Source organism: Palaemon carinicauda, chromosome 37 (assembly GCF_036898095.1).
Source record: "Palaemon carinicauda isolate YSFRI2023 chromosome 37, ASM3689809v2, whole genome shotgun sequence".
Lineage (NCBI taxonomy): Eukaryota > Metazoa > Arthropoda > Malacostraca > Decapoda > Palaemonidae > Palaemon > Palaemon carinicauda.
The window spans coordinates 4,945,530-4,969,042 of NC_090761.1; the positions used below are offsets into that span (position 1 = coordinate 4,945,530).

Consider the following 23,513-nt stretch of genomic DNA (forward strand, 5'->3'; position numbering starts at 1 on the left):
TTAGAAGTAATTTATGTTTTACTAGATTTACAAACATGTCTAAAATAGAGAAATAGAGAATGTCAGCATCCGAACTAGCCATGGAATTCCTGAATGAGGTAGTTAACGACAGATGGTGAGCGCAGGTGAGTAGCAACGCTCGCCATTCCTAATCTAAAACTTTTTAATTTTGACCTTCGGCTCAGAACTGAAACGCAGTTTGCATGGGGAAATTTAACTTTAAAACTCAGGTTTGTATACTAAAACTAAGAAAAATACAAACCACAGTAAAACCTTATCAGCTGATTCCCCAATCTTGGATTTGACTAAATATATTGTTGTACTGTCTTGATATCCTTATAAAAAAATATACACTCAAAATTCCCTTAACCTTGAAAGACATGTCTAGATTGGACAGTATGGTAATTAAAACCTATAATTAAATTGGCTAAAAGTTAAAAAGAAAAGTCAGACGCTTTTGACTATAACAAAAAAATTACTGAAATAATCATATGAAAAATAGAAATATCTATAGACATTTCAAGAGATGTTTTTTTTTCTACAAAGCAGAATTTACGTACAGCAGTGTTAGATGGACTTTCCTCCATCACTTCCATCCTAAAGGAATATTTTTCAGTCTTAATGACTACTTTTCATTGATTCCCGTAGGTCCCTAATTACTTAGCCATTCAACTTCCATTTTACTCTTTCTTGTTGCATTTTTAATTCTTATTCAAGAATGCTTCATTTTGTGTGGCCCGTAAACTGGTAATATGACTCGGTTAACACGTTAAACTACTACAATCTAATAGCTATAATTGAATTTTTTAACATTCAGACAGTAACTGTGCTACATTTAACATGAAAAAATCGACAGAAAAATTTAGCTGTAAAATACAAATACCTTGGGAGGAGGTCTGAAATTATTCTTGCCCACTTTCATTAGATGATCCACCTTAGCTAGGAGTTGAGTGTTGACTGTTAATCTACAGTATAGCTTGTCGCCTGGCTTTGCAATTAGACGTTCGGCAAATTCTTGTTGAAACATTAGTATAGCACATCGAAAAATTGGTCGATGTAACAATAACTTGAAAATGAAAGGCGATGAAATCTGAAACACAAGTCACAGAATTTGAATCCTCTAAGTAACAGCAACCAATGAGTAAATCAATGTCAAGAACATACAAAATTCATGGTATACTGTATACATATTCAAAATAGTTACATTCACTTAACTTTACATACGCAGTATAAATAAACTGCACTTTTTTGTATATGAATATACCTGTTTATACTGAAGTTAACAAATGCAGAAAAGATAAGAAACTGCAAGAAAAGATTCTTTATCAAGAACATTCTAACCATTACAATTTATTAAAGAAAATGGCTTCAACCTACTTCATGAAAGGATTAAGGAAACATTTTTTTTCTTTAAATGCATAATTGATGTCATTTAACATACAATATGACTAAACCTTAACCAATGAAACAAATACAGTACAAATTTTACCTACCTGATATGGTAAATTTGCAACACAAACATCAAATGTTGGGAGATCAGCTTTTAGAACATCTCCTATTCTGATGTCTAATTTTGAATGAAATGGAGTGGCTATAAATCGCTTGTGTAATTCAGCTATCATCCGAGGGTCTACTTCACAGGCTATCACTCTTTTCACACGCTCTAATAACTTGCCTGTGACATTTCCTGTACCTGGACCAACCTAATTTCAGAATAGGTAAATTGAAACAATCCATGAGCTCTAAAAAAATTATACTGAAAAAAATTATACTGCAGTTTCAATTATTACTTCACACAATAAGTAATTAATGCCAAAGACACTGTTAACAATAAACATGTCTAAATCTTTCAATATATGAAGAAACTATTATCATGCCAACCTCAAGAACTGTGTCTGTAGTTTTCAGTCCTGCCTTCTCAACCATGGAAGAAATAATTAAAGGGTTCTTCAAGACATGCTGGCCCAGGTCTGTATTAAAGACAAGGCCCTGAGATACAGCACCGGAGGCAGGCTTTGCTCCCTTCACACCAGCCTTGGTGCTAACTTTACACACCTCTTTGTGTATTCTGTACTTTTTCTCTTTACAAGCTTTCGGCATTTTGATGATTCCTGGAAATTAAATACATTATCAATGTAGAGTACAAACTTCAAATGGGACTATTAAAAGTGAAAGTGACACTATTTGCCCCACCTGTGGTTCTAAGTGCCGACTTGATATTAACAAAAAAGCATTTCGGTATGACAGAAGGCATGTTGTATTGAAAAAAAAGAAGAAAGTGAAAAAAGGTGTAGTTTTTACGTACAGTATCCATTTTTAAGAGAACGGTTTGAAAAGTCTCATTTAGATATAGAATCTAATTTTTTACTTGTATATAATTATACTAATGTTAAATTTAGTCACAAATTTGTTAAAAATGAATTGAGACTTTCTCAAAAAACTATAAATGATTGGTGCTCATTCATTCGTGAGGTTATTGTGCATTGGGTATTGAGTCAGAAAGGTGTAGCTCACCTTTACCGTCCAACCCAATTAAGTACACAAAGGGTTTTAGGCTGTCTTATATTTGATATGGCTGTGTAAGGGCTTCGGCCCCCTCTAGGTAAGGATACGGCTACTAGGTTAGGTTAGGTAGTTTGCTTAGATTAATTGGTGGCCTTGTTTATAGCTAAATCTACATGTGTCATTATTTGTATGTTAAAACGGATTCTCTAATTCATTCCACCACCCAAAAACCCCGGGGGAAAAAAAAAAAAAGGGACAGCTTTAGATAAAGCACTAGCTAAATCAGACAAAAAACTATCAAAATTATTAAGGGCGGACCTATTGTATAGAAGGTAATTGTTTACAACTGCAATCCTGCAGTTCTCATCTTCTTGCACAGTAATCAGGTGGTTATTTAAATTCTGGGAAAGCAATAATTAGCAAGATATGTTGAGGAGGGGGAAAGGGTTATAAAAAGAAAATAGCTCGGTTTCCTCACTAAACGACTTGGAACTGACATTTCAACGTCATTAACCAAACAGAATTCGTGATGCCAGCATACATTTGATATACTGTATATTCAAAATAAACTTAATCATAAATTGAGTGATTACACAAAAGTGTCACTATTTGTAAAGTTTATATTTTATGGACACTTTTGAGTAATTAATCCATTTTTAATTAAGTATATTTTGAATATACAGTATATCATATGTATGCTGGCATCACGAACTTCTGTTTATGTACGCTGGCTTCACGAATTCTGTTTGGTTGACCATGTTGACATATCAGTTCCAAGTCGTTTAGTGAGGAAACCGAGTTATTTTCTTTTAATAACCCCTTCCCCACCTCCTCAACATATCTTACTAATTATTGCTTTCCCAGAATTTAAATAACCACCTGATTACTGTGCAAGAAGATGAGAACTGCAGGATTGCATTATATTGAAGTAAATGGAGAGCGTGGTGTTGTAAACAATTACCGTAGAGAATTACCCCAGGTGAAAGTAGACTTCTGTGGTATGCGTTAAGATGACAAAAGGAACGGTAAATACATACTTTAATTTCTAGCCAAATACATGAGCTATATATTTTTCCTACTTGCTATCTTGTGTTTTATACATTTCTGACCACGATTATTTGGGCAAACCACCCTTTCATGAGTTTTTGGATCCTCTTATATAAAGACAGATATGGGGGACCCCAATGGGAAACTGGTTTTTTTGGCAGGGGAAATGTCATAAACGAGTGATTTGCAGCAATAATAATGGTCAGAAATGCTAAATAAGCCCAAGATAACCAGTTGGAAAAATATATGGTTTATGTAAATGGCTGAAAACAGGCCAAAACATGATTACCTGTATTTTAACTTTTGAGATTTGTAAAAGGGTACAGAACCTAACAAACCCACCTAACCTAACCTAGTAACTTCCAGGTCAAAACGCGTAGCCAGGGGGCAAACCTCCCCACCCCCACGATCCCCCTTCCGGGTTCACTTTGCACCCACAAAATTGGTCAGAAATAAATACTGTATAACAAAATAACAAAACCACCGATATTTGATACTTCTTGATCTAATTATGATAATGCTACCGAATAAAATCTATAAGACCAAGTTGCAGATGTCATTCATTATATACAGATGGACAATTCACCGGCGTACACCAGCTCAAGGTGGACCTCGAAATTACGGGCTAGTTATTAAGGTCTGCTAGTTGTTTTGATTCTGTTCTTGTTGTTGTTCCTGTTAATGACATTTCCGGTAGGCTTCAGCAATACTATATATACAATGAAAAACATTATCTACTAATCCTAATAAATATTTGATACCACTACTGTACAAGATCTAGAAATATACCATGCTGGCGACAGGCCACTGACAGGGTAACCAACTTCTTTAAGTGAGCCTAGTAAGCTTACCCTAACAAAAATCCTCATTACCTATGAAAACATTAAAAGATCGCTGCTACTTGTAATAGTAAATTTACCTTTTAATCGAATCTGCTATATATACCCGTTTAATTTAAGGGTATTAAGGGGTTTACCCAACCGGGCTCAACAGCCACAAGTTCACGAAATTTTCTACATGCGGGATTGTTTACTGCAAGGGTTCGTTCATTAATCTGAAACGTAGAGCTTAAAACCATCTCTTAATTTCACCCATGTAATAATCGGGATTTTAGTAAGTATTTAATATTACATATTGAGGATTTGCATAGCTTGAATATATTTTTTCTAATACTTACAAAGCAATAATTCCCATTTATTTATTTAACTTTCATTTTACTGTTGACGTCGGCGGAAAGGCGCTTTTTCGTTCACCGAATCGCCACATCGAAATACCACGTTGATGATCAATCTCTGATTTTACTTATTAGTAGTAGGGAATTGGCGTTGTAACGTATCCCCCAGTTATTTTTATATCTTACTTCCTAATATTCTTTTCCTATTTGTTCACAAATACTTTTCAACTTTGATTTAGCCTGTTAACTTTATAAGCATAAAAATATTGACAATTGTTATTTCTTGGTCGTCCTGTCATTGTAAGCCGAACGATAAAGATATTTCTAAATTTTCATTTTCCAAATTACCTATTAAACATCTGTATCTTGTCCCATCATTAAGCTCTGGTGTGACAAAATATATGTCAAATGTAATTAAAATTGGACGCTATCGCTCAAGTAATGTTGCTTTCGTAAAGATGACTTTTGTCTAAATATGATAAAGTTGGTAATCGCACCACTAAACTATCGTTGATATACCAAATCATTATAATCACATTAACAATGTATATATATATATATATATATATATATATATATATATATATATATATATAAGCAGACGTCTCCAGTGAGACAGGCTCACAGCCCCACCCTTCTCAGACAACGAAGCTGATCACAGTACCAATGCCGTCCTTAGAGAACATAATTAAAAGATACATTCTGCACCAAACCAGTGTTAATATTTGGAATGGAAGAAGGGGATAAGCACATACAAATAGAAATAGAGAAAACGCGGAAGTGATTCAGAATATAGATATTTGGGGGAATGGTGCAATGAGAAGGTATGCCATAAATTAAGCTTTCTAAAAAGGAAAGACAAAGTCAAATACATGAAGCATGAAATATTGAAATGTAGCCAGACAGTACTAATTTTACAGTTTACTCTTTTCAGCAACCTCATCTATGATAGCGTCATTATCAAGTGTTGGAAAAAAAAAATACACAGCTAATATGTGCGTCTAACATTTTTGTCTGTCTGTCTGTATAAATTGCCTCACCTTGTGTAAGACACGGGCTCTTGCCGCTGGGCAGCCCTCGTAAAAGAATGTATTTTGAATGAGAGTGAGTTGTACTTGTATAAATGAATCTGTAATGTGAATAGGGTAAATAACATTTTAGATTAAGCTAATAAATATATAACACAGACTGGGGATTTGATTACATCCCGTTGGAAACGAAGTACATTGTGGTTTTGTGTTTCTTTACTTGTCTGAAACACTACTGAAGTAAAATATGGACACGAAACAATATTACCTATGGATGATTTTTCTTTATTTGAAGTAGCCAAGACACCGCAGATACTTTACTGTTAGGTGAAAAGTTAACTTACAGAGCTAATCAGCTATCTAGTTATGATTTGAAGATTTGATAGTTAACATTTATCCATATCATCCATCAAAACAAACGTGGCATTAACATTTCACTCTAGTCTGGCACCATCCATTTTGTAAACTGAATATCCTTCTGCACTTATTCATTAGGTAGTAGGTTGGCAGAGCACCAGCCACCCGTTGAGATGCTACCACTAGAGAGTTAAGGCCAGACTGTACTTCATTGGATCTTTCTCTCTGGTTACGTTTAGTTTTCCTTTTGCCTACACTTACATTGAATAGCCTGGCCTATTCTTTACATATTCTCCTATGTCCTCACACACCTGACAACACTGAGATTACCAAACAATTCTCCTTCACCCAAGTGGTTAACTACTGCACTGTAATTGTTCATTAGTTACTTTCCTCTCGGTAGGGGTAAGAAGAGACTCTTTAGCTATGGTAAGCAGCTCCTCTAGGAGAAGGACACTCCGAAATCAAACCGTTGTTCTCGAGTCTTGGGTAATGCCATAGCATCTGTACCATGGTCTTCCCCTGTCTTGGGTTAGAGTTCTCTTGCTTGGGGTACACCATTCTATCTTATTTCTCTTCCTCTCGTTTCGTTAAAGTTTTTATAGTATATTCATTTTATATTGGTACTCTTCTTGAAATATGTTATTTTTCCTTGTTTCATTTCCTCACTGGGCTATTTTCCTTGTTGGAGCCTCTGGGCTAATAGCATCTTGCTTTTCCAACTAGGGTTGTAGCTTAGCAAGTAATAATTATAATACAATTCTCAATTCACAAACAAAAGAAAAAAAACTGAAATGAATATTTCTGCAAATAATTGTGCTTCTCTAGACTTCGTCCGTGCGGTCTACTGTATTGCAGTATTCGTGGTCTGCTTGCAAATATTCAAGACCTTACAGTTGTTATTATTATTATTATTATTATTATTATTATTATTATTATTATTATTATTATTATTAGCCAAGCTACAACCCTAGTTAGAAAAGCAAGATGCTATAAGCCCAAGGGCTCCAACAGGAAAAATAGCCCAATGAGGAAAGGAAATAAGGAAATAAATAAATGATGAGACCAAATTAACAATATATCATTCTAAAAACAGTAACAGCGTCAAAACAGATATGTCCTATATAAACAATTAACAACGTCAAAAACAGATATGTCATATATAAACAATAAAAAGACTCATGTCAGCCTGGTCAACATAAAAACATTTGCTCTCACTTTGAACTTTTGAAGTTCTACTGATTCAACTACCCGATTAGGAAGATCATTCCACAACTTGGTAACAGCTGGAATAAAACTTCTAGAATACTGTGTAGTATTGAGCCTCATGATGGAGAAGGCCTGGCTATTAGAATTAGCTGCCTACCTAGTATTACGAACAGGATAGAATTGTCCAGGGAGATCTAAATGTAAAGGATGGTCAGAGTTATGAAAAATCTTATGCAACATGCATAATGAACTATTTGAACGACGATGCCAGAGATTAATATCTAGATCAGGAATAAGAAATTTAATAGACCGTAAGTTTTTGTCCAACAAATTAAGATGAGAATCAGCAGCTGAACACCAGACAGGAAAACAATACTCAAAACAGGGTAGAATGAAAGAATTAAAACACTTCTTCAGAATAGATTGATCACCGAAAATCTTGTAAGATTTTCTCAATAAGCCAATTTTTTGTGCAATTGAAGAAGACACAGACCTAACGTGTTTCTCAAAAGTAAATTTGCTGTCGAGAATCACACCCAAAATTTTAAAAGAGTCGTACAAATTTAAAGAAATATTATCAATACTGAGATCCAGATGTTGAGGAGCCACCGCCCTTGACCTACTTATAATCATACTTTGAGTTTTGTTTGGATTCAACTTCATGCCCCATAATTTGCGCCATGCACTAATTTTAGCTAAATCTCTATTAAGGGATTCATCAACCCCAGATCTACATTCAGGGGATGGAATTGATGCATAGAGAGTAGCATCATCTGCATATGCAACAAGCTTGTTTTCTAGGCCAAACCACATGTCATGTGTATATAGTATGAAAAGTAATGGGCCAAGAACACTACCCTGTGGAACACCGGATATCACATTCCTATACTCACTATGGTGCCCATCAACAACAACTCTTTGAGATCTATTACTTATAAAATCAATAATAATGCTAAGAAACGACCCACCCACTCCAAACTGTTTCACTTTGAAAACAAGGGCCTCATGATTACCACGGTCAAAGGCTGCACTAAAATCAAGGCCAATCATACGAACTTCCAGACCACAATCAAGGGATTGTCTGCGTCCAGACTATGATATTCTTTTGTGCTCAGAAACTTTGGTTTCTAACATGAGATACTCATCTGATCTACTTATAATTGGTTTTAAGAAGGCAATAGTTTTAAAACGGGATGTCTTTCTTAGGGCCAGGGGAATGCCAGTTTATATTAGGACTGAGTACCCTGCTTCTCATAAGTGCTGCTATGAATGTGGATGTCATGAGATTCAGGTAATTTGTGTTCGATCTACCGGAATCCAGACATTGATGATTCTATTTTCCTCAATCTTCTCACCATTATAGCTAAGATATAAAAAGATGATAGCAAGGACTTTTGTTTTTGTTGGTGATTTCACTGCTCTCCATAGGGAGTGGTTATGTTCTGTTTCTCCTGCTGATCGTCATAACTGAGAGATTGGTCGCCTGGCTAGCGCCTGCCACCCGGAAACAAAAATGGCGCCTATCAGTCCACCGTATGGTAACTTGTATGACGCTACTTTTGTTAATATATGTACTCTACCTAAGAGTAGAGAACAATGGTTTGAATTTGGAGCGTCCTTCTCATAGAGGAGCTGCTTACCATAGCTACAGAGTCTCTTCTACCCTTATCAAAAGAAAAGTAACCACTGAAAAATTACAGTACAGCAATTGACCCCTTAACCGAGGAAGAATTGTTCGGTAATAAATTCCCAGTGTTGTCAGGTGTATGAGGAAAGACGAGAATGTGTAAAGAATAGGCAAGACTATTCAGTGTATGTGCAGGCAGAGGAAAAATGAGCTGTAACTAGAGAGAGGGATGCAATGTATTACTGTCTGACCAGTCAAAAGATCAAATAACTCTCTAGAGGTAGTATCTCAACGAATGACCTGTGCCCAGGCCAACCTACTACCTAGAAAATATACAGTTTAAACAATCTCGAAGTGTTGGAATCCTGAAACCAAACTAAACAATTCCTTCTCAATACTTGAGTAATTTTGCTGAGCTTCATTCAGTTTCTTTAGATAATACACGACAGCGTGCTGATCGTCCCATTCATTTCTTGCAACAAAATTCCTCCTTAGCCAATGTCATTGCCGTCGATCGCTAAATTAAATTCCTTTCTAAAATCTTGTAACAAACTGGCTTGCGAAACATTACGACCTTTAATTTATTGAAAGCTTCTATACACTCGTCACCAAATACGAAACTTCGTCCCTCCTTAAAGAGATTCGTAACGAACGCTTATTTCTGAAATAGACATTTCTGTATGCTGCATGTTTTACTTACTTTACGTTGCTGACTGCTTTTCCGGCACCATACAGCAGGAGAACTCTACTCTCTACAGGACCTCCGCTGTTGTCTTACCTTGTTCGTTCAGAGTATTTATCGTTTCAGATCACGTATTGTTTACAAAGGATATTCTACTTTACTTTTACTTTTAGGGGTTTATTTCTCGCCCTCCATCAGACACTAAGAGTCTGTTCAGGCGGGCCTTGATGTGTGAAAATAATTTCTTTCCAGTTTATATTTTGCTCTGTATCTTTTTAGTTATTCGCTAGCATTTGTATTCAGGCTTAATAGTTTTCAGATCACTATTATATCACTTTCCAAAGCGATAAGTCTTCAGGTTTTTCTTGAAAGCTGCCACATTTTTGCTATTCTTGACATCAAGTGTAAGGTCGTTGAAGAGTCTCGCTGCAGCATAACAAAAAGTTCTTCCTCCTATTGCATGATTCACACTAATTTCGAATAGTCTATATGGGTCATCAGCATGCCTAACTCTTACAGCAGCGCTAGTAGCTTGAGGGTAGGGGACCAAGCAATCACGAAGATATTTAGGCTTATCACTTGTAAGTGCTTTGTGAGTCAACAAACAAATCTTAAATTTAATTCTAGCCTTAATAGGTAACCATTGTAGATCGATCAGTGCAGGAGTTATTCTCTCCCGAAATTTAATGCCTTTTATCAGTCTATCCACCCGGTTTTGCACATTTTGAAGCTTTCTTAGTAGTGTATTGGGCAATTTATAGTACAGAGAATTGCAATAATCAAGCCTTGATATTACGTGACTCATCACTACAATTTTGTACTGCCTTCTGTTAAATATTTTCTAATAAATGCTATCTTTCTCAGTTGATAGTTACACACTTTCACTGTGTTCACTATTTGATTCCTCATTGACAAATTACAATCTATCAGTACACCCAAATTTTTCACAACAGGCACAATCCTAACATCAGCGTCACCAATTTTTATACTTTGAAATAACTGGTAATTCATTAAAGCCACCTTTGTGCCAAAAACCATACATTTTGTTTTATCGTCATTTAATTTAAGCTTATTCCTCTGCATCCATGTTTTTATTTCAGTCCTTATCTCATCAATTTTCTTCTTTGCATCTTGTGTTGTTGAAATTGAAAGGTAGAACTGAGTATCATCTGCATATAGTTTAAAGCCCACTTTTTGTTTTTTCAAGATATGTGATAGCTCGATAGTATATATGTTGAACAAGATACTTCTGTTTTTGTGGGCGTAGATTTTATTTCTATATATTCAAAGCTTATTACACTAACTCTTCTCAACATTTTGAGATTTGAGTAACTTTTATGAATAAAGAGTCCGACACCCCCACCAGACCTACCTTCTCTCGGTATGTGAAAGAAGGCATGTGTGGGGGCGTCATTTCAGTGATCTTTATCTTGTCCAAGTTATTTAACCATGTTTCAGATAATGCTTGCATATCCAAATATTTCTCGTTTATCAATTCTCAAATTTGAACAGCCTTATTACCTACAGATTGTATATTTACATAGCCACAGTTTATGATATCTCTAGTAACCATGATCAGTATTTTCCGCTAGTCTATTCAATTCCAAGTCATAAGCTTTGCAGTCTCTAGAATTTACTGTGGTCACTTGGTTTGTTTAACTTTGTGCAGTTTATACACTTTGACACTTGCGAATTACACTCCTTGGTGGAATGTCTCCCTGAACATTTCCCGCAGACTTTATCATCATTCTTAGACTTGCAATCTTTTTCCAAATGCCCATACCTCTGACAGTGGTAGCAGGTGATCACGTGGTGCCTATCACGTATGTTATAGATACCCCATCGTAACGAAACTTTGTCCCCGTTACCATGAATAGCCCGCCGAACTTCAGGATCACATTTCAGCATATAGTGGGTGGTCCCCCCGAGGCATTTTTCTTCAGGACTACACTTATCTTCTCTTCTATATTTTGGCATTGTATACATTGCTTATAATTATTTTTTATTTTAGTTTTCCGATTTTTCTCGTTTCAGTGTCAGCCACCAATGTCTGAATTTTGTTTGCCGCCTCTTCTCTGATCCTATTGTTTGCAAAGTTTACAACATTTTTATTCGTAGTTGACCTGGTGTTAAGTATGGGAATGTCTTTAAGTGCCTGTTCAACCTCACGTTTTCTTTCAGTAATTTTAGTTGTTGTATTTGTTGATTTAATTATTAACAGATTTTTTCCTCAACTTTGTCAGCAAATGTCGGTTTCTCCGGTTTTGGGTCTATTAATGTTTGAAGTGTTGCTTTAATTGATTCCATATTCATGGCAAGAATGTCGACTTTCTCAGTGAGGTCGGTGGTCTGGGTGGAATTTGCTGTGTCTGCGCTAAGGTCGGCAAGTTTGTCTTCCAAGTTTGTTCTGCCTGATCGCCAGTAACCGAATCTAATCTTAAACATTTTGACAAACTTTCAGCATCTTGAATATTTTGACAAAATTGCAGCCTGTTGAATTATGTATCAGCTTAAATATTTTGACAAATTTGCAGCCTGTTAGATTACGTATCAGAAATCTGGCTTGCTAGGTAGTAGGTTAGCCTGGGATATTACCGCTAGAGAGTTATGGGGTCCTTTGACTGGCCAGACAGTACTACATAGGACCCTTCTCTATGGTTACGGTCCTTTCCCTTTGCTTACACATACACCGAATAGTCTGGCCTATTCTTTACAGATTCTCCTCTGTCCTTATACACTTGACAACACTGAGATTGCCAAACAATTCTTCTTCACCCAAGGGGTTAACTACTGCAATGCAATTGTTCAATGGCCACTTTCCTCTTGGTAAGGGTAGAAGAGACTCTTCAGCTATGGTAAGCAGCTCTTCTAGGAGAAGGACACTCCAAAATCAAACCATTGTTCTCCAGTCTTGGGTAGTGCCATAACCTCTGTACCATGGTCTTCCACTGTCTTGGGTTAGAGATCTCTTGCTTAAGGGTACACTCGGACACACTTCTATCTAGTTTCTCTTCCTCTTGTTTTGTTAAAGTTATTATAGTTTTTATAGGAAATATTTATTTCAATGTTGTTACTATACTTAGAATATTTAAATTTTCTTTATTTCCTTTCCTCACTAGGCTATTTTCCCTGTTGGGGCCCCTGGACTTATAGCATCCTGCTTTTCCAACTAGGGTTGTAGCTTAGCATTTAATAATAATAATAATAATAATCACTGACAGCCATTTAATCAACGCTTTGTGTATAATATATAAGATTTTTTCCTGATACTGGACATCCTTTGCAATTAGATCTCAAATTATTCAATCCACCATGTAATATGAGCTATGTAGGTTAGTTAATTTTCCCAGCGTTGACTTTTTAAAGCTTCAAAGGCCACTCATGAATGGCAGGGGCAAGGGACAGTGACATTGCCGTATCAAGCAGGACAATGCCCTAGAGACTGACCATATATACATATGATCAGCGCCCAAGCCCCTCTCCACCCAAGCTAGGATTGGCTGCTGACGGACGACTCAGCAGATGGACCTGTAGGCTCCCCCGAACGCCCCACCCTTTGCTCACAAGGATTGTGAGATTGTAGCGCCCAAAGGAACTAACGAATTTGTAAGAGATAATACAACGTGGTTTTCTAAGAGTTTTATCTTATGCATGTTGCATAAGATTTTTCATAACTCTGACCATCCTGTACATTCAGATCTCCCTGGACAATTCTATCCTGTTCGTAATACTAGGCAGGCAGTTAATTCTAAGAGCCAGGCCTTCTCCATCATGAGGCTCAATACTACACACTATTCTAGAAGTTTTATTCCAGCTGTGACCAAGTTGTGGAATGATCTTCCTAATCGGGTAGGTGAATCAGTAGAACTTCAAAAGTTCAAAGTTGCAGCAAATGTTTTTATTTTGACCAGGCTGACATGAGTCTTTTTATAGTTTATATATGATGTAAGGACACCGCTCCCTTCGTCGTCCAGAAAATCAACAAACTATTTATTTATTTGAATTCTCCTTTCGCCACACCGTGGTTTCCCATGTATATGTATTCCGCTCTATCAGAGCTACATTTTGACATATGTATCATTTCATTACATGTTTCTGTTAACTCATAATTCGTATATTTGTAAGTGTAAGAAAACACATATATTTTGGCGGGCACTTCAATCTGATTTGGCGCCAGCGCCATCCTACCTTTCCGTCCGCACCTTATAATATACTCCCGTGCACATTTGAATAAAGTATCAGTTGATCTTGGTGACGCTTGTCTCACTGTTCTTACAACTGGTGACCCCGGAGTTGAAAGTAGCATCAGCGGTTTTGGCTTTGCCATTAACGGACTTATTACGGTCGTGTTACCTTCTCTATACTCCGTTACCTTAGGCATGAGCCTGCCTTTGGTTCTCCCACACTTCGGTGAATGCAAGGCAGTAGGATGAGCTTAACTGACATATCAACTTCTCACCTCTTCGCCGACTCGTCGTCTGGCCACGATGCAGGAAGCAACACGCCCATCGCACCCAACGGCCTCGCCTCCACGCCCAAAGTCAAACTGCCGCCCTTTTCTCAACACAACACCGCTTCCTGGTTCCTGAGAGCAGACGTACTCTTCCGTGTCGCTAGACTCAGTGACGCCTGCGCCAGGGCTGACATCGTTCTCACCTCCATACCTGAAGAGGTATTCGACAGGATATCCCCATGGCTCGACGCCCAGGCCAGCCAAGTTTCATACGACGGCCTAAGAACGAAACTCATCGGTATCTACTCCCTCTCTGTCTCAGCAAGGGCACAGAAAGTCCTGGACCTCGCCAGCAAGCCCATGGGTGACACCTCTCCTGTCGAGGCGTGGGACGAGTTAACCGGCCTGCTTATGCTCCCCGAAACAGACAGCAACGGCCGACGACGTGAGATTAGCTTATCTCGCGAGATCTTTCTTCGACGCCTACCACAGGACCTAAGGGCCCGATTGACAGACGCCGACACGCTCCCGATGAACGAACTCCTGTCGAAGGCTCAGAAGCTCCACGAGGCCTCCAAAGCATCTCGCCTCGGAGCATCATCGTCAACACCGCCTTCGTTCTCCTCCTTCAGCAGCTGCTCTTCCATAGACTCCTCGGCAACGGCCCCTGAGGACGACGAGATCAACGTTCTATCAAGAAAGAAATCGCCGCAACCAACACGACCGAACCCTAGGACTAACCCAGCATGGTGCTTCTACCACCAACAGTTCGGCAGCGACGCCAAGAAATGTAAAGCACCATGCAGTTTCCCTAGAAGACGACGCCAGAAGCATCCACCTGCCACCATCGCAGCTGCAGGTAACCAAAACAAGAATGGTTTCTATATCCTCGATACCATTTCCAACCGTAGACTCATGGTAGACACCGGCACAATGCAGTCAACGTTCCCACCTTCCAAGTCCGACCTAGACCGTGGTCCCGACAAAAACGCTCCCTCACTCATCGCCGCCAACGGATCTCCCATACGGTGCTATGGGATTAGGACCCTCAAGATATCTATCATGGGCCGTTCGTATTCTTGGCCCTTCGCCATCGCTGACGTCAATCGCCCCCTCCTCGGTGCGGATTTCCTCGCCCACCACGGACTCCTCTTCGATGTCGCCAACAAATGTTTCATCGACACGGGAACCTGCCAGTCCTGCGCCCTAGAACACGGCCCTGCAACAATGTCCGTATCCGCCGTAACGACGCACCCCTACGCCGACCTCCTACAAGAATTTCCCGAGGTTTTCAAGCCCGTGCTCCAACACTCGCCAGGTTCCCCGTCCAAGCACGGGATCTACCACCACATCACAACGACAGGACCTCCTACTAACGCCAAATTCCGCCGCCTCCCGCCCCAGAAACTGAAGGATGCCAAACGCGCCTTTGAGGACATGGAACGCATGGGTATCTGTAAGAAAGCATCGAGCCCCTGGGCATCGCCCCTACACATGGTAAAAAAGCCGGACGGGTCCTGGAGACCTTGCGGCGACTATAGGCGCCTCAACCTCATCACAACGCCGGATCACTACCCGCTGCCCAACATGCAGGACCTAATGAATGCGTTGCACGGCGCGAAGTATTTTACCAAGATGGACCTCCTCAAGTCTTATTTCCAGGTCCCCGTATTTCCGGAAGACATCCCGAAAACTGCCATTGTAACGCCGTTTGGATCCTACACCTTCGCATACTCAACCTTCGGTCTACGCAACGCCGGGGCGACCTTCCAACGACTAATGGATAGCATTCTGGGTGACCTACCTTTCTGCGTCTGCTACGTCGACGACATCCTGATATTCTCAAAAACCAAGGAGGAACACCAGAGGCACGTCCGCACCGTCCTCAAACGCCTACACGAGAACGGCCTGGTCGTACGTTTCGACAAATGCACGTTCGGTGCGGAAGGAGTGGATTTCCTTGGTCACCGCGTATCCTCGTGTGGGGTAAAACCCATGACAACCAAGGTCGACGCCATCAGAAAGTTCCCAATACCTACGACCATCCGCCAACTTCAGGAGTTCCTGGGGATGGTCAATTACTACAGGCGCTTCATCCCCAACATCGCACAAACCCTGTCACCCCTCGACAACGTCCTGAAAGGAAAAGCAAAAAAACTCGAGTGGGGTTTGCCCCAGCAACAGGCATTCGCCCGGACGAAGGATGCCCTCCCGAATGCCACCACCCTGGCTCATTTCGACGACAACGCGCCCCTGCAACTAACGACCGACGCCAGCAACGTCGCCTGTGGGGCTGTGCTGGAGCAACTCGTCGATGGTTCTCCTCGACCGCTGGCATTCTTCAGCAAGAAATTGAAACCCGCCGAAACAAGATACAGCACCTTCGATAGGGAACTCCTCGCCGTCTACCTCGCCGTCCGCCACTTCAGGCACATCTTGGAGGGCACTCCCTTCACAATCACGACGGACCATCAACCCCTCGTACACGCTTTCACAAAATCGACAGACGCATGGTCCTCCCGACAACAACGTCATCTCGCATCAATCGCCGAATTCGGGTGCATCATACGTTACGTCCCAGGAAAGAAAAACCCAGTCGCGGACGCCCTTTCAAGGATTGAAATTGACGCAATCCACCTGGGAATCGACTACGCCAATCTCGCAACCGAACAACGCACCGACCGAGAAGCACAGGATCACCTGATGGGGCCATCCGCGCTCAAGATAAGTGCGATTCCCCTCGGACCAGCAGGAGTAACTATTCTTTGCGACACCAGCACAGGCCGCCCACGTCCCTGGATACCAGCCTCCTGCAGAAGGAAAATATTCGATATCATCCATGGACTTTCACACCCCTCAGGACGCACCACCGCTCGCCTTCTGTCTGAAAAGTTCGTCTGGCCAGGGATAAAAAAGGACGCCCGGGAATGGGCGAAGTCATGCATCAACTGCCAGTCAAGCAAAGTCAGCCGTCACACCGAATCAGGGGTAGGCGATTTTCCCCAGCCAAAAAGACGTTTCGGTCACATACACATCGACGTCGTGGGACCATTTCCCCCTTCTGGATCTGCTCGCTACCTGCTTACGATCATTGATCGCTCCACGAGGTGGTTGGAGGCATCGCCGATGACCGAAGCTATGACTCAAGCATGCGCCGAAGCCCTCCTGTCAAGCTGGGTGAGCAGGTTTGGCGTTCCTGACGACATCACGACAGACAGAGGCCCCGCTTTCCTCTCAGAAATATGGCTCGCTTTGGCGAACCTGATGGGGACGACGCTCCACAGCACCACGGCATACAACCCCGCGGCAAACGGCACGGTCGAAAGAACTCACCGCGCCCTCAAGGCGTCCCTGATGGCGAGCTGCACCGACGGGGACTGGAAATCACGACTTCCTTGGGTATTCCTCGGCCTTCGCACCGCCCCTCGCGCAGACGGCGAACCTTCGCCCGCCGGAAAGGTTTACGGGGAGGCGCTCACAGTTCCTGGCGAATTCTTTCTCTCATCAACCGACGACATGCAGAATCTTTTTCCTTTTCTCTGTCCTGATACAGTTCTGCTCTCTCTCTCTCTCTCTCTCTCTCTCTCTCTCTCTCTCTCTCTCTCTCTCTCTCTCTCTCTCTCTCTCTCTCTCTCTCTCTCTCTCTTATTTTCAGTATTCAATAGTAATTCGAAATATTCTCCATCACTCTCCTAACTTTCCTCTCAGAATCTTTTACCTTTTCTCTGTCCTGATACAGTTCTGCTCTCTCTCTCTCTCTCTCTCTCTCTCTCTCTCTCTCTCTCTCTCTCTCTCTCTCTCTCTCTCTCTCTCTCTTATTTTCAGTATTCACTAGTAATTCGAAATATTCTCCATCACTCTCCTCACTTTCCTCTCAGAATCTTTTTCCTTTTCTCTGTCCTGATACAGTTCTGCTCTCTCTCTCTCTCTCTCTCTCTCTCTCTCTCTCTCTCTCTCTCTCTCTCTCTCTCTCTCTCTCTCTCTCTTTATTTTCAGTATTTAATAGTAATTCGAAATATTCTCCATCACTCTCCTCACTTTCCTCCCAGAATCTTTTTCCTTTTCTCTGTCCTGATACAGTTCTGCTCTCTCTCTCTCTCTCTCTCTCTCTCTCTCTCTCTCTCTCTCTCTCTCTCTCTCTCTCTCTCTCCTCTCTCTCTCTCTCTCTCTCTCTTTCATTTTCAGTACTCGAACAAACAAAGGAGGTACCTTCTCACAGCCCCTATGCCAACTAGCTGCTGAAATCCTCAGATGGACAGAAGACAACTCGGTGACCTTAACAGCCCGCTTCACTCCTGGCAAAAAGAACGTGCTGGCAGACAATCTGAGCAGGACTCAGATAGTTGGTACCGAATGGTCTTTTAATCAACAGATAGCCAACAAAGTTTTGACTTTGTGGGGTTTGCCGACAGTAGACCTTTTTTGACATCTCTCAACCGGAAACTAATGGTGTACTGCTCCCCAGTACTGGACTCACAGGCGTTCTGACAGGACGCCTTCCAACATCCGTGGGACAACATGGATGTCTATGCGTTCTTCCCCTTCTGCCTGTAAGGAGGCTTCTGAACAAGGTCAGGGGCCATCTTAAGACCTGATGATGACCCTAATAACTCTGCTATGGCAGCATGCAGAGTGATTTCCAGACCTCCTACATCTGCTCACAGAGACATCGAGGGAACTGCTATCATTTCCCTATCTACTCAGACAGCCACACGTAAAGATTTTCCACCGAGCAGTAACATCCCTGCGTCTTCACGCCTGGAGGTTATCCAGCAACTCCTCGAAAGGAGAGGTTTTTCGAAGCCAGTTGCTAGACACATGTCAGGTTACCTCCAGGACTCATCGACTGTAGGGAACCAGTCGAAGTGGTGAGTCTTTTGTTTGGTATCGTGGGAGGAGTATCCATACTTTCAGTGCCTCTATCCCAACTACAGCGGAGTTTTACTGTTTATCAGCGAGGAAAAACTCTATTCAGTTGCAGAGGTGAAAGGCTTTTGCTCAGCCTTAAGCCTAGTCTTTGAACTGAATGGAGTGAACATTTCCTCCTCGAAGGAATTGTCTTTCCTACTTCGAAACTTTGAGCAATCTTGCCCTTAGTCGGAAGTCAGGCCCCCTCCGAGGAACGTTGTCAAAGTCCTACGTTCCCTGAAAGGAGCCCCTTACAAACCGCTGAAATAAGCCTTTAACAAGGACTTGACTCTTAAGACAGCTTTCTTGTTAACCCTGGCCTCTGCACGTAGAGTTAGCAAGCTTCACAGCCTTTCTTACGACATCGCCCATTCAAGGGGATGGGGGAGGTCACTCTGTTTCGTTCCAGAGCTTGTAGCTAAGACTCAAAATTATTTTATTTTTATTAACAAATATACAACTTTTTTACGTCATAAGGAGTAGGATGAACTTTTAAGCTTGTATGAATGTCTGATGTATTAACACGTTGCTAGTTTTCGATATTCAAATAAATACTTTTGTTTTATTGCCCTCATATAGTGAATGAACTACATTATATGACTAATTTGTATTTTGTTACATTTCAAGTATAATGCTGTCAGGAATCACTCTTTAAGATTTAAAAGAGGCATACAGAAGTAAAAGAAAAAAAACATTAATACTGAGATCTAATATTGATAAGCTTCTGCATTGTGGCATTGAATAGCCTTCTAGGGCTTGGTACATAATCATTTGGACTAGATTCATAAATCCAATTATCCCAACCACAGATCCCTTGGAAGTTTCTTGGTAACCTGGTAAACTTTGGGTTCAATGTATAAGGGTTTGTGAATATATCTCGCAAGTTGATGTAATTTAAAAACAAAAAGAAAATTAAATTTCAGCATGGATGATGGAAAAATAACTACTAGAAAACTGGTAATTTTATGGAAAGTGATCAAATTAACTGTCAAATAGTAATAAATCAGAATTTAGTATTTAAGTTAAAATTTTATTTTATAACTGTAGCTTTTACACCTACAATTTAAGACACTAAACAGCTGCCAACGCAAGAGCCCGTGTTCAACAAAAGGCTGGACAATCTATAATAGTCCATGAGCCAGACACTCAAATTTTGGATTTGACTACCACTAAGGGGGACTAATGGCCATTGTGTTTTTTACTTAGCTTAGTGTCTGAGGTACATGAAAACATGTGATGGACATTTCAGAAGTCCAGCTTAATACCCTTATGGCGGCCATCTTTAAAGATGGCAGCCGTTTTTACCAAAATTGACCAATGTCAGAAATTTGCCTCCTGCCTTCCATAATTTTGTTTCAGACCAAATCTAATTGTTTGATATCATAGTATACAAGATTATCAAGGAGAAATACGTAGTTTTGGGTGAATTTTTAACTTAATCTATTTTCAAATCATAAAAAATATGAGAAAAAATCACAAATTTTTGCATTTTTTCAACTTTTTTTTCATTTTCCTTGTATTTGTCCATAAGTTTAGTTCTTACTTAAGTATTACCTGACTCTTAGCCTAATTAAGTACCTCCTTGTGAAAATATCTGCTAATCCACATGAAATATTTACATACAAATAACATGTGCAATCTCATTCAGATATTCCCCTCCATCTACGACATTGAATTATATACATACTAGTATATATTATGGCAAACATACTGTCCCTAGTAAATTGTTTTATGCTTTGAGTAAAATTCAACATTTTATAAACTTATTATGGCATATTAAAAACACACATTACATATAATGAAATGGGTGTTCTCTTTTTGTACCTGATCCACAATTTGATATTCAGTCCTCATCACTTTCGGAATCCTCAGAATCTAGTTCTATTTCTTCTTCTTCATCAACCATGTTGGAACATGCTGTAAGCTTACAGGCTGCTGTGCATTCAAGTCCATTTATAATGCATGAGCAGTTTGCTGGTTGACACTGGCTGGAACATTTGCAGGACATTAAACAGAGGACAATTTCTGGGGCTGGCATACTCGTCATCCACTGAATCAGCAGATTCCCTTCACTCATTGTCCATCCATGGCCATCTTTTGGATTTGGAATACAAGGGAAGTTTTCAAGGCTATTCCTCTAAATGGCTGACTGGTAATTAGCACGAAGTGTGTGCTGGTACAATGTGTTCTGGCAAGGTGGTAACTGGCCTGATTCAACATCCCCTTGGCGGCTCTGAAACATTTCGTACCTTAGTTGATTAACTCTCAGACACTTTGTGTTGCGCGAATACAATTTACATGTGAATTCTTCAATGAGTTCAAATATTGCACCAGAAAGCTGCCAACTTGAACCAAGTTCAGAGAAAGCCACTTGATATTTTTGGTTTTGAATGATTAGTTTTAATGCCTTCAGCTTGCCTTGTCCAGTCAATGCACTAATAGTGTCGCATCCAGTCCATGCATGAAGGCCCAATAACGCATGTCTCACACCATCCCCAATAGCACTACTCAATTTGCTGGTGTCGACCAGTCTGATGCGCAGTTTAGTGCCCCTTCTTATGAATATTTGACTCTTTATCAGATGGCTCAGAGCAAGACAAATGATTAAAACATCTGTGTCATCTGATATTAATAGCAGTGAGTTGAATTCTTCTCCTGCATGCTTAGCATGTAGAAGCAAACGAGTATCAGCTTCTTCTTGACTTGATGCCAGTTCTTCAACTATTTGACAGTCATTCTGGGTGAGTTTCAGACATTTGATTCCAAATGTTACAAACATGACTTTCTCTCCAAGTTTCACTCTTTTCTCTGGATCTTTCCAGCTTTCAGCCAGGAATGCAGTCAGGTTGTTCTTGCTTTCTGTACAAGTGAGCAGCCTCCTCCAATTCTTTATCTTATGGCCTGGTCTAATCTGCTTAAATGCTATACCCATCTGTGAACCATGTCCACGGCTTTCCCGTTCAGCAGTCTTGATTGATTGGTCTGTATAGATATCAAACACTATATCAATTCTTTTACTTTTTTGGCTTGCATAAAGAATCTGGCTAAGCACTTTATCTGATAACTCATCAAAAGTATGATTCTCTCCTTGGGTCTTTTGAATGAGAGCCATGGCATCAATAATTGTAGCATGAGGCTCACTTATTTCTTCTGCTGGATGTACTTTTCCTTCCAAAACAGCCTTATTGGTTTTCTTCATAGTGCCATCAGCATTAGCTAGTGCCCAAGGTAGAGGACCAAGAGGGTGACTGAAAACATCTAACATGTCCAACCTACGGTTCTGTGCTATCAGAAGCATGTTACCAAAAACCCGGCGATCTGCCTTGAGCATTACTTCAGTCTTTGTTCCTTTGATAGTTCTTCCTTTCTTCATGTTGTGGAAGGTTTTCAGGCTCAGTCTGTTTATGGTATCATAGAATCCCTCCCCCTGTACTTGAAACTTTGGGTACGCTTCCTCTCCCTTTTGTTTTGCTGACAATAAATCCTGGGAGACCTCTGGGGGCGCAGCTGATCCAGTGGAAAGGCTGACTACATCTAAGGGGTCTTGCTGGAAAGGATTGATCCAGTTATTTTCAAGCAGATCTACTAGTGATGATACGTCAGCTTCATCTCTCATAATGCGAGTTACTTCAAGGTCTGGATGACTTAGACTTGAACAATGGATGGATATTCTTTCCCGTAACTGCCTCACAGCAGCAGCTCGGTGTTCTGCTGTTAAATAATAGCGAGACACAGTACCAGGTTTAAGACTAAATCCACGTGTACCAGCAGCAGTTTGGGTGTCCTTGTTGACAGTTTCTTCAGTAGTTTGGTCTACTGCAATGCGTGCAAATGGATTAGTTGAACTGAGTTGTACTGAAAATCCACCATTAAGAAAATGAGCATACAACTGTGGAAAATTCTCCTTCAAATGAGTCATCTGTGCATAGTACACAGGGAGATATCTGGCATAGTTGGTTTTGTCCATTGCAAAACACCAAGGAATTACCTCACGAATGCATGCTATATGAAGCAGCCAGTCACCTTCCCTGTCAGCTCGCAAGAGCCCAAGAAGTGTCTCAACCATTTCTATGTATGTCATACAGTATGATGCCAACGGACCCTTGTTTTTCATGTCACACATATATTCATGGAACAGCTGCAAGACTTTTGCAAGAGTTGTTTTCCAATACATCATGAAAAATTGAAGCACAAATGTTCTGATGCAGTTCATTTAGTACACCTTTAGCTTCAGATAAACATGGTAGAGCATCAGGGTGTTTATCTTCTAGCCATTCCTGAAATGCATGCCAGGCAAGCCTCATTAAGGCTTCATACATGAGCTTATGAAAACGTACTGCTCTGTTGTATTGTTTTCCTTCTAGCACTTTGTTAATAGATCCCTCAGCAATAACTCCAGATTCCACAGCTAAATCCCGTAGTCCTGCATCACCATACATTTTTCCAATTGTAGACATAAAATTGCATATTGTGTGGAAATTCCCCATCATTAATACAATCTTTCCATATTTTTCTGGATACTT

General features: G+C 40.3%; 1 protein-coding gene across 2 annotated transcripts in view; it reads right to left on the reverse strand.

Moving 5' to 3' along the window:
- LOC137629430 (probable dimethyladenosine transferase) overlaps nt 1–4,829 on the reverse strand; it is a 36,269-nt gene extending 31,440 nt beyond the window's left edge. Inside the window, exons 1-4 of one of the 2 annotated variants that reach the window (XM_068360676.1) lie at nt 4,730–4,829; nt 1,882–2,111; nt 1,494–1,703; nt 884–1,090 (exon numbers count right to left, since the gene is read on the reverse strand). In XM_068360676.1, coding sequence (XP_068216777.1) covers nt 884–1,090; nt 1,494–1,703; nt 1,882–2,100 — 636 coding nt within the window. In that variant the 5' untranslated portion in view covers nt 2,101–2,111; nt 4,730–4,829. Of the gene's footprint in view, nt 1–883; nt 1,091–1,493; nt 1,704–1,881; nt 2,112–4,471; nt 4,598–4,729 lie in introns of those variants that run through there. The other variant, XM_068360675.1, reaches the window with a different exon arrangement.
- Nucleotides 4,830–23,513: the final 18,684 nt, after the last annotated feature.